Source organism: Mustela putorius, unplaced genomic scaffold (genome assembly GCF_011764305.1).
Source record: "Mustela putorius furo isolate JIRA1106 unplaced genomic scaffold, ASM1176430v1.1 tig00003834_pilon_pilon_pilon, whole genome shotgun sequence".
Taxonomy (NCBI): Eukaryota; Metazoa; Chordata; class Mammalia; order Carnivora; family Mustelidae; genus Mustela; species Mustela putorius.
Window position 1 is genome coordinate 131,177,882 of NW_025421987.1, and position 17,314 is coordinate 131,195,195.

The window sequence follows — 17,314 nt, forward strand, 5'->3', positions numbered from 1 at the left end:
ATTAAGAGTCTCTTATGGTTTGTCTTCCTCCAGATATCATCTTGTATAATTTTTCTTAATGTTTAGATTGGCTGTCTGTTAAAGGACAGTAACATTAAATCATCCTCATCATTCTTCCCCCTGAAGTTCATGGAGTCCTTTTTCCCCGTCCTTTTCCAACATTGTGTATTATCTGTCTCCTAAAGGCCTCATAATTTGATAAATGAAATATTATCTCTCATTTTGCTTCACATTTCTTAGATTACTAGACGCATTGGTATTTATTTCCTTTCAGAATTCTTCTGTGGATTGCCAGTTACTCTCTTTGTACATTTTTTCCTCACTGATTTTGAAGGTCTTTTTCTGTATCATAAGTATATTTCTTCTGTGTTATAGATGTTGTAGGTATGATTTTCTACCAGTTTGTCAGTTCTTCAAATATTGTTTAAGCTATTATTTGTTATATATAGAACTTTTAAATTTTTATGTATTGAGACAATGCTCTTGTTGTGGGTTTTGTTATAGTTAAAATGACCTTCAGCTTTTTACAATTACAAGAATATTCATTTGTTTCAAACTTTTATATTACTGCTTTTTACATTTAGATAGAACTAGATTTTCTTTTCTTGTGAAGTATAGGTATCTAATATGATTTGCCCCCAAAATACAAAACCACTTGACTCAATGGCATGTATAATTCAGTCTCTTCTTGCAATGCCAGCATGTTCACATAATAAATTTCCATTAAGTATATGGGTCTGTTTTCCAAACACCTATTCAGTTTCTTTGATCAGTTTGTTCTTTCAAAAGAAATGAAGTTTCAGTGGCTCAGTGGGTTAAAGCCTCTGCCTTCAGCTTGGGTCGTGATCCTGGAATCCTGGGATCAAGTCACGCATCAGGCTCTCTGCTTGGCGGGGAGCCTGCTTCCTCCCCTCTCTCTGCCTGCCTCTCTGCCTACTTGTGATCTCTGTCAAATAAATAAATAAAATCTTTAAAAAAACAAAATGAAGTTTCGTTTTAATCCTGCTACACCAAAAGGTTTTTTTCAGCAGTGAAATTAAATGCCTATTTAGAAAGCTATGAATCATTTTCTGTTTTAATATTTTTTTAAGTTTTTCTAAATCCAGCCTCTCTGTAACTGTGTTGAAAAGTAGTAGGAATTATTGAAATACTTATTTTGCCTCTGAGACTAATGGGAGTACTTTAAATATGATGTTAGGTGTAGGTTTCTATGGATACTCTATATTAGATTATGGAAATTTCCCTGTAAAATATTTTTGCTAAATTTTGATCAGGAATTGATGTGAAATCTTACCAGCTATCCATTTGATATCTTTAGAAATGATTCTCTTTTTATTTATCCATTGTACGTTCATGACCTGAATTTTGCTTGGCATTGTACATCAGGATACTGCTAGATTCATTTGGCTAATACTTCAGTTAAGATTTTGGCATTCATTTTAATATAGGAGCCTTCATAGAATTTCCTGTACTTTTCCTGTTTCACATATTTTCTATTACATTATTCTGTTATTAGGGCTTGCTGATCTTGGAAGTTCTTTAATGACTTTTCTAGTATTTTAGACTTTTCATTTTGAATTGTTACTTGTATTTTCCTAGGATATCCTTTTTATATGGACTTTAAGAATCTTTGCAATGAGGTTGTATACTGTATTCCCCTAAGTAACAAAAAGTCTCTACCACTGTGAATTCAATTACCATTTTGTCGTGTTACAATATTATTTTTTTTACACCTGCCAGAGGCATTGTTTATCATTTTTTTTTAATTGTTTGTTTACTTGAGACAGAACCAGTGGTGGGGAGGGGCAGAAGGAGAGAGAGAGAGAGAAGCAGCTCCTGGTTGAGCAGGAAGGCTGATGCAGGGCTCAATCCCAGGACCCAGAGGTCACCACCCAGGCCAAAGACAGATGCCCAACTGACTGAGCCACCCAGGCACCCTGTTTATGGTTTAGTTTTATTGTTTTTCAGGGGTGTTCTTCAGTTTTTTTCTAGTCTTTTGGTTTCTTTAGGCTTCTTAATTCCTTTCTTGGGCTCGCTTCCCCCTCCCGCCCCCCTGCCCAGGTTTTGTGGTATGTTCTTAGAGAGTTTGTTGCAGTTTTTGTTGTTTAGTATTATAAGGCTGTAGGTTTTCTTTTGAGTTTGGCATTGGCAGCATCAGAGTGATTTAGATTTACCAAATTCTCTTTATATTTATCACTTAAAATTTTCATTTCAGTGTCCTCTTTGAATTGAATTTGCATGTTCAGTTGGTTGTTACTCTTGTCATCAATGATTTCATTACATTCTGATCAGAGAATTTTGTTATACATTTTCTTCTTCAGTGAATGCCTTGCATTTTATTTGTGTCCCAGTACATCCTTAATTTATATAAGTTGTCTTTTAGTACCTGCAGAATATGGAATTTGTTTATGGAGTACTTTATTCATCTCTAAGTCCTGCTTGATGTTTCACTAATCTTTATCCATTTTTTAAGAAGATACTTTATCTAGCAAATTCTGATTCTAGGTTTTTGTCAATTTCATTTTCCTAACAGTTATTTTATTTTCTGTATGGTCAAAAGTTTTTTACTACTACCATTTTGAAATAGTGGGGTTTTTTACCTGTCATTTCTGTTTTCTCTTCATAGTGTTTTTTCTTAGCTGTTTCTTATTTTCTTAGAAGTTTCTTATTCTTGATAATAAAGATCTTGATCAGTAAAGAATAAAACCTGTTTTACTTCCCTCACATTTTAAAAAGTTTACATTTTATCTCATTCATGTTGTTTTTCCCTTAACCATTAAATTGAACAAAAACATTTTCATTTTCAGCAATTGAAACTTGTAGTTTTTTACTTTCATTCCTGACTTCCGTTTGTTAGTAAACTCTTTTTAACCATATTTTAATTGGTTCTGCATAATTTGTTTGATTTAGTGTGTTCTCAGGTTTCATGCATATTTATCTTTGCATGTCTTATTTTTTTTAGTTTTTTAGTTTTTATTATTTATTTGAGAGACAGCACATGCGCACACATGAGTTGGGTGAGGGGCAGAGGGAGAGGAGCAAGCAGACTCCCCACTGAGTGCAGAGCCCAATGCAGGCTTGATCCCAGGACACTGAGATCATGACCTGAGCTGAAGTCAGAAGCTTAACTTACTGAGCCAACCAGCACCCCATCTTTGCATATTTTAAAATGGCTTTTCTTTGCCTTTACAGAAGAACTAAAAAATTGGACTTTACCTTCATATTCCTTCTTCCTCAGAATTATTTATTTTTCAGGGGCCCTTGGCTGGCTCACTTGGTAGAGTGCAAGACTATTTTTTTTGAATGCCCCAAAGGACATTTTGTTTTTAAAAGATATTTGTTTATTTATTTATTTGTTTGTTTAACACAGCATGGGTGGGGGAGAGCAAACACAAGCAGGTGGAGTGGCAGGCAGAGGGAGAGGGATAAGTAGGCTGCCGAGCAGGGAGTCCAACATGGGGCTTGATCCCAGGACCCTGAGATCATGACCTAAGCCGAAGGCAGACACTTAACCGACTGAACCACCTAGGCACGGCTAGCGGGTGACTCTTGATCTTGGGAGTTCGAGCCCCTTGTTGGGTATAGAGATTACTTAAAAAGTTTTAAAAAATGGTTTTTAATTGTTGACTTTTGTCCAGAATTGTTTTCTTAATTTTTTTATTGTTTACGAAGGAGGATATCATTTATTTCTTTTCTGGAAAAACAAAAACAAAATTTTAGGACGTTTTACAGAATAGTATCTGTTTTAGAAGTTTCCCTATAGCAAGTTTAGGAGTCTTCCTCCATTAGTGCTATCCTTCCACAGTAGATAAGGATTTCTGATGAAGGTGAATTTTCCTTAAATTGTGTTAATTTTAATGGATCATTTAATTGTTGCTTCTGTTTTCTTTGTCAGGTTTTTTTCTTCTGTTAGTCTTATCCAGATTTTGGAACCTCAGTATCATTTATTATTTCTTAAATAATTTTTTGTCTTTTGCTTTATAGCTGTTTATGTTCTCCAGAAAAATTTCTTTAAATTCTGCTTATGTGACAGTATCCATGTTGCCATTCTTAGGCTTTACACATAATACATTGTTTTCAAATTTCTCATTTTTCATAAGCTTGCTTGATATTATTGATACACTAGTCTGTCATCTCACTGCAAATATAAATCAAGTGGTTTTTGTTGTTCTGTGTTATTTTCTGTTTTCTGTATTTTGTTTGGTCTCCCAGAGGACTGCTTCCTTAGAATGCTATTATTTGATTTTTAATTCTCCTTTTAATTCTAAAGAAGCTTTTTATTTTTCAGTTATCAACTTGTATTAATACAGTAAAATCTAAATCTGACTTGGTGTTTGGTTGAAATGCTTCATCTGTAACTATGAGGTTCACTTTTTCATTTCCTTTGGTATAGGTTCCCTGAATGTGGTGTAGTAATAGGTCAGGCCCTATTCACTTTTTCATTTCCTTTGGTATAGGTTCCCTGAATGTGGTGTAGTAATAGGTCAGGCCCACATCCCTGCCACTGTGTTGAATGTGGGCTAATTAACAGTAGGGTTTTGGGGAGGTTATGAGAGAGAGGAAGAGAATGGTAGGTAAGACCTATTAAGTATGTTGTGACTGGGGCATCTCCTTGGGCTTTAACTCCATAGCAGTGTTTGGGGAATGGATTCTTCTGGGTGCTGTAGGAAACAAGTTCACAGAGCCCTTCTATGCTGAGTTTTGTATAATCCTCATTTTAAACAACTTTATGTCTACTGGTGGTTTTCCTCTATAATAGCTAAAAAAAGGTTTGCACTTTTATTTTGGTTGAGTTAGTTATAGCTGACACAGATGTGATACATATTCTCCTTCAGTGAAAGACTTGTTTTTCCAATACTGGAAGCACTACTGGCAGACAGCCTTTAGCGGCCTCCTTTTCAGGGATTGCCTCAGCTGCAGAGAGCTGCCTTTTCAAAGCTCTTGTCCCTTCGCTTTATGGTCCACATCCAATAATTGATTGATGTGGAAGTATAAATTTTGGCCATTTTAAACTAATTCAAGACTGCTCTGAAGGGCCATTTTAACTTCAAAGCCCCCTTAAGACTTTTAGGGAAGATATTCTATGGCTGAATCAGATTGATTTGTCTGCTAGTTCCTGCTTTCTTTACCTCCCTTTTGCAAGTGTTGATTCTGAGGGTACTTTTTAATATCCCGTATGCTAGACTTCATGTCAGAGCCTGTTTTCTAGGTAATCCATCTTGTGCCATAGCTCAGAAGAAAAAGGGGGATATTTGAAGCATCAAATATGTATGCTTAGATTACTATTTTATTCTTCTGTCTCTTTTGTACTTTTTAATGTTTACTTCACTAAAGAAGAGCATTTAAGAACGAGTAGTAAAAATCAGAAGATTTTATCAGTTGAGGCACCTGGGTGGCTAAGTCAGTTAACCGTCCATCTCTTGATTTCAACTCGGGTCATGATCTCAGTTGTGGGATCCAGCCCTGCATCATGGACTCTGCACTCAACAGGAAGTCCACTTGAGATTCTCTCTCTCCCTCTCTCCCTCTGTCCCACCCCCCACATTGGCACATGGGCTCTCACTCTCTCAAATAAATAAATAAATCTTTTTAAAAAAATGTACCTGTTGGACTTTAGCGGAATTCTAGACAGCTGTGGTACAGTCACAATGAAGGTTACATCAAAATCACCATTTCTAAGTGCATTCCCAGTAGTCAGGTGTGCAGATTCACTCTGGTTACTTGCTTTGATGACTTGGTTATTATTTTCCGCTAGCAGTAGCCATCGCACCTCAGAGAGCATGACAGATGCATGCCCAGTTCCTCTAGTGCTCCCTCCCTAGAAGTACACTGTCCTAACAGGTCTTTGCAATTACACAATTAACTTTTCTTTCTTAAATGGTTTTTCAACTACACCTGTCCTCCTGAAACTATGTCATCATTACTGTTACTTTAATTGGGGGAGCTGTCTGACAGTCTTAATTTCTTTCCAAATCTGATTTTGGTCTTTTTCGTTCTGTTCTAATATATCTAAATACTTGGTTGTAAGGCAAATAGAAGAAGGGATTATATGAAGTGGACAGTATTTTTCAACTTTTTCTAAAACATCTTTTTCAGCATACTCATGTACCCAGACTTATACCTTTAATAACAAGCAATTGCACATCAAAATCAGTTCCTGTAAGAAGGTAAGTTTTGAGGGGAAAATTAATACTGTATCATGTTTAATTCTTATTCTGGTGCAAAAATAGTTGTCAGTAATTTCTTGCCTTCTAGAAACCTTAGTAAATTTTTTTATTTTATGCCCTATAGGGAGAAAAGAATGAAATGATCATTATAACCACTCATGTTTTTCAGTTTTATCATATTAAGCTTTGGATTCTCTGAGCCACTGGTTGCCTGGTTTTCAGAGAGGATAGAATCCAGAGTCAGGCCTTTGCTAGAGTCCTGCAACTGCCATTGATTGACTGTCCTACCTTGGGCAATTTAAGCTGCTCTGAACTTCAGTATCTACATATGGTAGTAGGGCTAATGATATTGATCCCATAGAACTGTGAGGATAAAATGAGATAGATGCACATTAGTAGAATTCAGTGTAGTGTTTGGAACAGAGTAAATAGCCATATTAGGTCAATCTGTCAATCTTTGTCTCTCCTACTGTTTTTAATGTCATCAGTGTCGCCAGCAATACTAAAGACAACAAAAACAAGATCTGTACATTTGTTGTTCAGGAAAATTATGAAGAATCAGGGATGCCTGACTTTCTAGGTTGGAAGAGCATGTGACTTGATCTTGAGGTCATGAGTTGGAGCCCCAGGTTGGGTGTTGGGAGTACTTATTCACATAAAGAATTACATACATCCATACATCATACATACATACATACATACATACATAAATACATACAAAAATTGAATCGGGGGCACCTGCATGGCTCAGTTGGTTGAATGTCCCACTCTTGGTCTTGGCTCAGGTCTTGATCTAGGGGTCATGAGTTCAAGCCCCACATTGAGTTCCATGCTGGACATGGAGCCTACTTAAAAAATAAAAATGAAAGAAAAAGAAAACAAAATTGAATTATACTGTTATTTCACTTTCATATGGAATCTAAAAAATAAAGCAAATGAATGTAAACAAATACAGAGAGCTCACTGATGGTTGCCAGAGGGGAGGTGGATGGGCAAAATAGATTGAAGGGGATCAAGAGGTACCAGTTTGAGTTGTAAAATGAGTAAGTTACAGGGATGTGTAAAATACAACATAGGGAATATAATCAGTAATATTGTTTAACTTTGTATGGTGACAGGTCATAACACATAACACAGTTATTGTGTTGAGTATTATTTTATAATATCAAATCACTATGTTACATACCTGAAACTAATATAATATTGTATGTCAAGTACAATTAAAAATAAATTTTAGAAATAAATTATTTTAAAAATACATTTAAGTACCATATCTTATATACTAATTTGATACATATATCCATCTTTTCTTGATCTCAGTTTCTTAACTATTTTAAACTTTTATTGGCTTGATTTATTTTATTCAAAAACCATCTTAAGTGATTTTTGCAAGACAGTAGACATAAGAGTATAACTACATTTTTTATATTTGCAATGGAAGACAACAATTTAAGCTATAGTCCTATATGATCATGTTTTGATACTATTTCTGTTGTATGCTTATAAATCTGTTCTTACTCATTTGGTCATTATTGTGTCAATAAATATTGTTTGAGAACAAAACAAAATTATTTAAAAAAAAAAACTTTTTCCTTGATAAATATGCATTATTTTTCCTTTATAAATACACATTTAAGTACTTTGACTGCTAGGACGAAGCCGAAAGAGATGTTACTGCCTGTAAGTGGTTCAGATTTGGGCAGTAGTTATTTGATCACGCTCTCTTACATCTAAGGTCAGCAAATGACAGCTTGCTGGTCAGATCTGTCCAACAGCCTATTTTTGTACAGCCTGCAAGCAAAGATTATTTCTTACATTTTTGAAGGGTGGTTATAAAGGGGGAAAAAAAGAAAAATATGAGATAGAGACTTGTATGTGGTTTACAAAAGCCTAAAATATTTACTGTCTGGCCCTTTACAGAAGAGGTTTACCAATCTTATGTCGAGGAAAATGGTAACTGGAGAATTAAGAATGTGACAGAGAAGAGTCAGGAAATACATCATAAAATTGCCTTGAAAATGGAGAGCAATTCAGTAACTGTAGGGGAATTGAGTGGGTGTAACCTACACAGAGTTGTAAGCTTGCTGAGTGTTACAGAGCCATCAAACAGGCCATTGAGGCCTGAACGCATGATAAATATACTGTCATTAGGAAAAGAAGCTAACAGGGTGAAGGGTACTTGTAGGGAGGGCAAGATTAGGTTGAAGTTTGAATGTCTACAAAGAGAAATTTTGACATTCCTCCATACCTTGACAGTTTTTGGTGAGAAGGTAATGTCATCTTAGTTTTTATTTCACCTATGACCAATGATTAAAAAGAGATATGGAGAATTGGCTTAATTAAGTAGGAATTCTTATAGCTTATGTAAAAGGGGTAGGGTCTAAACTAGAGCTGTATTGATGATAATTGATTGATGATTTTAATCAGGAACTAATTCAAGTGATTTTGGGTATAGAAATGAGAATTTGATCATTGGATATGGATGAAAAGGTGATATCAGGTGCGCTTCAGACTATAAGTTCTGGAATCAGAATGCTAGGGTTTGGTCCTGTCCCTTTAGGCAAGTTAGTTTAACCTCCCTATTTCTCATTTTCTAATCTATATAATATGGGCTAAAAACGTGGATTTGAGAGGGTAAGAATTAATTTGTACTTTTGTATGTAGATTTGAGTTGACAGTCTCTTTCTATGTAGGGATGTCCATTTCTACCATGAACTGCTTGAAACTTTGACTTAACAGTCAAATTGAAGAACCAGTGCTAGAGATAGAGGCCTAGATGTGAGAAGCGTAGCTGTTAGTCAGAGCTAAGGGTACAGATGATACAGATGTTTTTTCCCAAGTAAAGACTATGAAAGCGAAGTGGGCTGATACCAGCACCAACCAGGTGAGCACCTATTTAAGGGAAGGTGGAGGAAAAGTATTAATAAAAGAAGAAAAAAGAGGAGAGAAGTATGTTATCAGTTGCCAAAAATGAAGAGAAACTCAAGAATGACACAGTTGAGGAAGTTGAGAACTAGAAGGCTTAGGAGAAAAGATGTAAATACTTGATTAAAAATTATGCATATTTAAGCAGCACCTGGGTGGCTCAGTGGGTTAAGCCTCTGCCTTCAGCTCAGGTCATGATCTCAGGGTCCTGGGATTGAGCCCCACATCGGGCCCTCTGCTCAGCAGGGAGCCTGCTTCCCCCTCTCTCTCTGCCTGCCTCTCTGCCTACTTGTGATCTCTCTCTCTCTATGAAATAAATAAATAAAATCTTTTTTAAAAAATTATGCATATTTAAGAAAACATGGAGAAATGGAAGATCCATTCCATCTATCTTGGTCACCATTATATATCTCCAGTTTCTAGTGCAGAGTAGGTGTTTGATAAGTATTTCTTAAATTAAATATTAAATTTTTATATTTGACAAACATTTTAAGGTAAAATTATGGGGAACCCTGAAGTTTTCTTGAACTATTTAGCATAGGAATAGTTGAAATCTTAAAGTTAGGTTTTTGACGGTTAAAATAACTAAAAACAGTCTTATACTTTAGTTCAGAAAACAAAGTGCATTATTACATAAGAAATTAACATTTAAATTAATATAGCTTAATATAATGTTATAACACTTGGTTATAATTTGCTTTTATTTTTCAGGCGTTCATTTGAATTTTTAGATTTATTGTTACAAGAATGGCAGACTCATTCATTGGAAAGGTATGCATTGACTCTTCCTTTCCTGCTTCCCTCTTCTCCCCACTGTCACCAGTTCTTTAGAAGTGGATGGTTTTGATTTTGCATTATTTCTCCTTTTGTTTAAAAGTTACTTGTACTGGTTTTCCTTTAAAGCTGTGATGTAGTGTGGCTCCTCTTATTTGGTGCAGCTGTGATTTTCTTCCTTATTTGTGGGTTGAGTGAGGAGCTCTTAAGCAGAATGGGTTATAAAAGATTAAATTGGACAGAAATTTTAAAATGTATCTCCAGACAAGTGACCTTGGTTTCCTGAGGTATAATTAATCAAGTAATAAATGATTTTCAAAGGAAAGAGAGAGATTTTAAGAAAAGATTCATTGGGGGCACCTGGGTGGCTCAGTGGGTTGGGCCACTGCCTACGGCTCGGGTCGTGATCTCAGGGTCCTGGGATCGAGCCCCGCATCGGGCTCTCTGCTCAGCAGGGAGCCTGCTTCCCTCTCTCTCTCTCTCTCTGCCTGCCTCTCTGCCTACTTGTGATCTCTGTCAAATAAATAAAATCTTTAAAAAGAAAAAAAAAAAAAAGATTCATTGGAAAGTTTCTCTGTACAAGTTATCAGGTGTCATTGGTCAGGAGTGTACGGAGCAAAGTCTAATGTAGCTCCGAGATGAACAAGAGGAGATATGCACAGCTAGTTAGTCACTAGGTAGTAGGCTGTTTACATGGTAGGAATTTCAGGTTTGAAGCTTGATACACCTTGGTATACCTGCATTTACACTGAATGCCTTGCTGATTTTCCATTTTCATGGAAATCGTTAAACCTGTTCACAGCCCATATTTTTTAAAAAATAAAGTTTGTTGTTTAATACAGCCATGATGTAATTCCAAGTTTCCTTTACGTTCTTTTGTGGCAGCTACTATTCAGTTAGTTCAGATCATAACTAATTATACTGTTAGGACATCATTTCTACATTGGTGGGTTGGTGAGGAACCACACCAAAGGGGTTTTTTTATTCATTAAGAATTTAAAATGTCGGCGCCTGGGTGGCTCAGTGGGTTAAGCCGCTGCCTTCGGCTCAGGTCATGATCTCAGGGTCCTGGGATTGAGTCCCGCATCGGGCTCTCTGCTCAGCGGGGAGCCTGCTTCCCTTCCTCTCTCTCTACCTGCCTCTCCGTCTGCTTGTGATTTCTCTCTGTCAAATAAATAAATAAAATCTTAAAAAAAAAAAAAAAAAAGAATTTAAAATGTGGGGGCACCTGGGTGGCTCAGTGGGTTAAGCCTCTGCCTTCAGCTCAGGTCATGATCTCAGGCTCCTGGGATCAAGCCCCACTTTGGGTTCTCTGCTCAGCGGAAAGCCTGCTTTCCCCTCTCTCTCTGCCTGCCTACTGTGATCTCTCTCTCTCTCTGTCAAATAAATAAATCTTAAAAAAAAAAAAAAAGAATTTAAAATGTGGGTACTATACTTATACACGTTATAAACATAATATAACTTATAAATATAATTCAACTTTTTAATGTTTGACTTGTCAGGAGGAAACCATACACGGATGAAATGTGTGGAGTAGATTATGAGAAAATCTTAAACTTAATGCATACTCATTAATCTTTTTATCTCACCTGCCCCTTTGTGATTGATGCGTAACATATAGGTAATAAGTATAATTTGTGGTGAAATATAGTTTTACTCATGAATCTAAAGGTGTTTGGGGACACCTGGTTGGTTCAATTGGTAGAGCATGAGACTCTCAAGGGTTGTGAGTTCAAGCCCCATGTTGGGTGTAGAGATTACTTAAAAATAATAAAATCTTTAAATAAGATATTTTGTTTTATAGACATGCAGCTGTCTTGGTTGAAACTATTAAGAAGGGAATTCATGATGCTGATGCTGAGGCCAGAGTGGAGGCAAGAAAGTAAGTCTATAATGTTTTTTCGTGACAGTGTAAATGTACTTGGATCTTTTCTTTGAAAGGAATCATACTGGAAGAATGAGAATATCAAAAGTGTCTCAAGTATTCTACTTGATTAGCTCTTTAGATTAATCGAGGTAGATTTTTCTCCATTAAAATGTACTAGATATATGAGGCCCCCTCATTTGGTAGAGTGTGCAACTCTTGATCTCAGGGTTGTAAGTTTAAGCCCTACTTTGGGTGTAGAGATTACTTTTTAAAAAATCTGTACCAAAGGCTAACAGTTGACTTCACATTGTCGTTCATATGATCATTAGTATTCCTATTCCCTCATAACATCCTCACTTTCATTGTGAATAAAAATAACGCATTTATTGAGAATGTGCTAATTACCTGATACTGTGGGGCACTTGGTATACATTACTATCTAATCTTGAAAATGATCCTGTGGTATCTCTATAGATTGGCAACAAAAGTTTGGAGATTTGGGGGTGTACTTTAGGCCACATGAACTGTAAGGATCACAGCCAGGTTTTGAACAGAGATCTACTTTTCTCAAAAGCCTAACAGCTTTCCACCAAAACTTGTTAAATTTAGAAAGTGTTCACTTGAGGGGTACCTGGGTGGCTCAGTTTGCTAAGCGTGTGACTCTTGGCTTTGGCTCAGGTCACGGTCTTGCAGTCATGGGATCAAGCCCCTCCTCAGACTCTGTGCTCAGTGCGGATTCTGCTTCAGATTCTTTATCTCACCCCCTCTGCCCTTCCTTTCTCTGCCTCTCTCTCTCTCTCAATAAATAAAATGTTTTTTTGAAGGTATTCATATGATAATATGGTAAATATATTAATATGGTCTCATCTTCATTCTTGAATGTATACTTTTTTAAATTTTTTTTTTCTTTTTTTTTTTTTTTTGACACAGAGAGAGAGAGATCACAAGTAGGCAGAGGGACAGACAGAGAGAGAGGGGGGAAAGCAGGCCTCCTGCCGAGCAGAGAGCCCGATGCAGGGCTCAATCCCAGGACCCTGAGATCTTGACCTGAGCTGAAGGCAGAGGCTTAACCCACTGAGCCACCCAAGCGCCCTGAATGTATACATTTTACGTAAAGCTGTTTATGTTCTTTTTTCCCTTTTTTGTTGTTGCTTATTCATTTGTTTTACAGGACATATATGGGTCTTAGAAATCACTTTCCTGGTGAAGCTGAAACATTGTATAATTCCCTTGAGCCATCCTATCAGAAGAGTCTTCAGACTTACTTAAAGAGTTCTGGCAGTGTAGCATCTCTTCCACAGTCCGACAGATCATCTTCTAGCTCACAGGAAAGTCTCAAGTAAGGTCATATAAGTGATATCACAGATTTCTTCCTTTCCAAACCTTTGTAGTTCCTCAAATTAGATGATTGGGTATCTTCTTGGTTTCACTTGAAGCCTTGGAAGAATGATAACTGGAATGTACTGTTGACCCTTGAGCAGTAGGGGTGTCTACAACCCCATGAAGTTGAAAATCTGCATATAGTTTGACTCCCCCAAAACTTAACTACTAGTACTCTACTGTTGACTGGAAACCTTACTGAGAACATAAACAGTCCATAGACACATATTTTTTATGTTGTATATATGTTATGTATAGTATTCTTACAATAAAGTTAAGGTAAAGAAAAGAAAATGTTATTTAGGAGAACCATAGGAAGATAAGATACATTTACAGCACTGTACTGTATTTGATGAAAAAATAATCTACATAGACATGGACCCACACAGTTCAATCTATGTTGTTCAAGGGTCAACTATACGTTTTTGTTTTTTTTTTTTTTTTTTGGTCTGTGCCTCAAGGGTTGGTTGCATGCCAGTGTAGCTTCTTTTGGGATGAAGAGTTCAGTGATTCAGATTTTGTTTCTGTATTTTCATGTTTGTAAAAAATATTTTCATGTCTGTAAAAAATAGTTCATTTGGGGGTTATTAAAATAGTTCAGCAGCCCATTTCTAGGGCATTATAATGGAGGAACTGTAATGGGGATTCGGGAGTCATCTTCAGAACTCTGACACAGCACTGTGTGACTGGTAAAAACACACTGCTTTCCTGTGTCATCTTTTGCAAAGCTTAAAACGTCAGCAAATCCCTTCAGAGGGGCCGGATTCCCTAGTAACTGACTCACTTCTGTGTAATTCCATTCTCATTTTTTTTTTTTTAAGATTTTATTTATTTATTTGACAGAGATCACACGTAGGCAGAGAGAGAGGGGAGGAAGCAGGCTCCCTGCAGAGCAGAGAGCCCAATGCAGGGCTTGATCCCAGGACTCTGGGATCATGACCTGAGCCGAACGCAGAGGCCTTAACCCACTGAGCCACCCAGGCGCCCCTCCATTCTCATCATTAAATGTTGGCTTCCTCAGACCCTTGCTGCCTCGGCAGCCTTACTCTAATTTTCTATCTCTCCAGCCCTATGAGTCGCTAAAATCCTTAGTGCCATCTCTATTCCCAAGCCGTGGCCTCCAGTATCTACAGGTTTCCTCACAGAATGTGTGCTACCTTTCTGTGATTCCTGTCCCTTTAGGACTTTGACCCTGCCCTCTCTGGGGGAGTGGGACCAGGGTGAGTCTAGTGAGGCAAACTAGGGCAGAGACTCAAGGACGCTCTCACAGGGTCTTGTGAGTCCTGGACTAACATGCAGTGACTTACAGGTTTTCACAAGAAAAGCAGATATGATCCGATTTCAGTATAATTATTGTAGGAATAATTAACCTATCCAAACTTCTGTTTATATTTGTGTTAAAATCTTCACTGCAAATGATCTTTGTTGTTTTTTTCTCTTTACTTTACTTTGCTTAAACTTCAAAATGCCTATGAATCATCTAAAGATCTTGTTAAAATGAACAATCTGATTCAGTGGATCTAGGACGGGGCCTGAGATTTTGCATTTTTTTAACATGTTCCTAGACGATATCTTTGCTTTTTGAGTATGGACCGTACTTTAAATAGCAAGTACCTAAACAAGGTATTTAATCTTATTTAGTATTAACATCTTTAAACAAAACCAGCTTTAAGTTCTCTGAACCTTGAAGTGGTCTGCCTCAGTATAATAGAATAACAGTTTTAAGGGCCAGTTATAAAAAATAATACAATATTGGGTTTAATAACCAACTACCAAATTTACAGATTGATAATAATGACTTAAAAAATATTTTTCAGTACTCTGATGTTAACCTGTTTGGAGTCTTTGCCTCCCTTCCCCCCAGTTTTAAGATTTATAGATATACTTTCCTAATCCCCCTTACATATTTAGATGTATTATTTATCTCTGGACTGCAGAATAGCATTATAATTAAAAGATACTAAAGGAGATGGTGGATTTTTTGAGAGGATTTGAGCTGTTTTGCTTTCTAACCGTGTTATCCTCAGCAGTAGTTCTTAGCCTCATTTCTCTTATCCCATGCAGTTATGCTCAGCAGCACTGCTGTAGGTGGTGTGATACCTGCGTGATAATGGCATGAATTGCCAGCGGCCACAAGCCAGTATGGCTTAGGTGAAAGGGGCTTTGGTCATGCTGAATTCCATTTGTTCTAGTGATAACTCTCTCTCTCCTCCTAAGGAAAACATCTTGGAATACAAATGTGGGAGTGTACTTTATTGCATCCTCTGTGGTGAGCACTGTAATGGGTTCTGAGGACCAGAGTGAACAAAGCAAGCTGGTTGCCTGTCTTGGTAGAGCTTACAATCTCTTCATTGCTAGTTACTTCATCTTTGCTTCACAGCTGAGATACCACTGATAGGTGACCACTGTTCTCAAGTAATTTGTAAAAGGAAAAATAAAATTAGAAGTAAGCTAATTTTAGTAAGTAAGTAAGAAGGAAACTCAATACTATTTCATTAATTGTTTTGAGAAGGGTAATAAATTACATCTTCTTACTAAGTCTTTTCTTGTTACCTTGCAGTCGCCCTTTTTCTTCCAAATGGTCTACAGCAAACCCATCAACTGTGGCTGGAAGAGGTAAACTGCCTTTTTAAGCAAGTCATAGCATATTTTACATTGAAACCTAACACCACATTCATATGTTGTAGCTGTGTTTGTAGACTGTATACACTGTATACATACACTACACATAATATGTACAATGTAGTATATACTATATATATAAGTATTACATAGTATATGGCATAATCCAAGTTCCCTGAAGCATTACTTACCCTAACTTGTGATGCACTCTGTTCTTCTCTTTTGTTTCAGTTCTTTACAGTGCTGGTCATGACCCACTCTGTTGATTTCACAGCCTATTCATGGATCATAACTCACAGTTTATAAAACTCTTTATAAAACTGATAAACTACCCTGGGGATAAAAATATATGTTTATAAAAAATTTAAAATTTAAATAAAAACAACTGATAAACTAAAAACCAGAAATTTAATGACTTAATTTGCATTGCCTAAGAGTGGTAGAATCTGCATTACTCTCTGACTAACCATATCCTGGAGTAGTTCTCCCTGCATTTTTCTGATAGTAAAAAATAACAGTGTTGCCATCTGTTTATCATGTACATTGCTTCATTTTCATGAATCAGTCATGAGCACCATCTCTTGATCTACAAAATGGTTGTGTAAATTTTATAAAGGATATTTTTAAAGAATATTTATAAAGGAATTTTGTTTTCTCAATTTATGGAAGAGGAAAATGAGGAAGAGGAGTGTTGAGAAAATTGTCCAAGAAGATGTAGTTGCAACAGGACTGAAATGGAAGCATTCTTACTTTAAAATACTGTAAAGTACTTTGTAGTGTTCATTTGTACCCTGCCTCCTTTTTGACCGTTTGTCATCATGGATTAGCTCATGACAGTTTTGGGTTTATATAATTTTCATGCCATTCACAGTGATTTAAATAACATAGGTTATCTATGCTTTGTTTACCATAGTATCAGCAGGCAGCAGCAAAGCCAGTTCCCTTCCAGGAAGCCTGCAGCGTTCACGAAGTGACATTGATGTGAATGCTGCTGCTGGTGCTAAGGCACATCATGCTGCCGGGCAGTCTGTGCGAAGTGGACGGTTAGGTGCAGGTGCCCTAAATCCAGGTTCCTATGCATCACTAGGTAAGACAGCTCATTATGGGGTATTCTACATTATGGTCTCAGGGAAGTCAGGATGATGGTGATATCTTAATCATTTCTATTTCATTCTTGCTAGTTAAGGATAGTCCAAATAAGCTGCCTTATTTTTACTTTTTCCTTTGTAATCCTCCTAATCATCTTGATCAGAAGAACAATTCTTCAGTCCATGATTTGCCTGTAGAATTTTCATAGTTCTGCACTACTGCCACATTTAATTACTGGTTACTAAGAAAGTTGGGAAGGGCTTTGGCCTTGTATCCATCCAGCTTCTGTTCCCTTACCAAAAAGTCAAAAGCCTTTGGGGATCTGGAGAAAATGCAAAGCTTCATTAAAATCAGAGTTTAGTCATGTATTCCCAAAGCTATTTGGAATTTGTTTTTTATGTTTATCAACTTTATTATTAATTTTTTTTAGTATATCTGTCTGTCTAAGTAATCTCTACACCCAATGTGGGGCTTGAATTCATGACCCCGG

General features: G+C 36.7%; 1 protein-coding gene across 48 annotated transcripts in view; it reads left to right on the forward strand.

Moving 5' to 3' along the window:
• Window positions 1-17,314, forward strand: part of CLASP2 (cytoplasmic linker associated protein 2) — a 185,862-nt gene that overhangs the window by 80,047 nt on the left and 88,501 nt on the right. For all 48 annotated transcript variants that reach the window (XM_013046683.1, XM_013046688.1, XM_013046685.1 and 45 more), the window contains 6 exons: window positions 6,097-6,167; window positions 9,804-9,863; window positions 11,671-11,748; window positions 12,905-13,072; window positions 15,674-15,729; window positions 16,649-16,822. In XM_013046683.1, coding sequence (XP_012902137.1) covers window positions 6,097-6,167; window positions 9,804-9,863; window positions 11,671-11,748; window positions 12,905-13,072; window positions 15,674-15,729; window positions 16,649-16,822 — 607 coding nt within the window. The remainder of the gene's footprint in view (window positions 1-6,096; window positions 6,168-9,803; window positions 9,864-11,670; window positions 11,749-12,904; window positions 13,073-15,673; window positions 15,730-16,648; window positions 16,823-17,314) is intronic.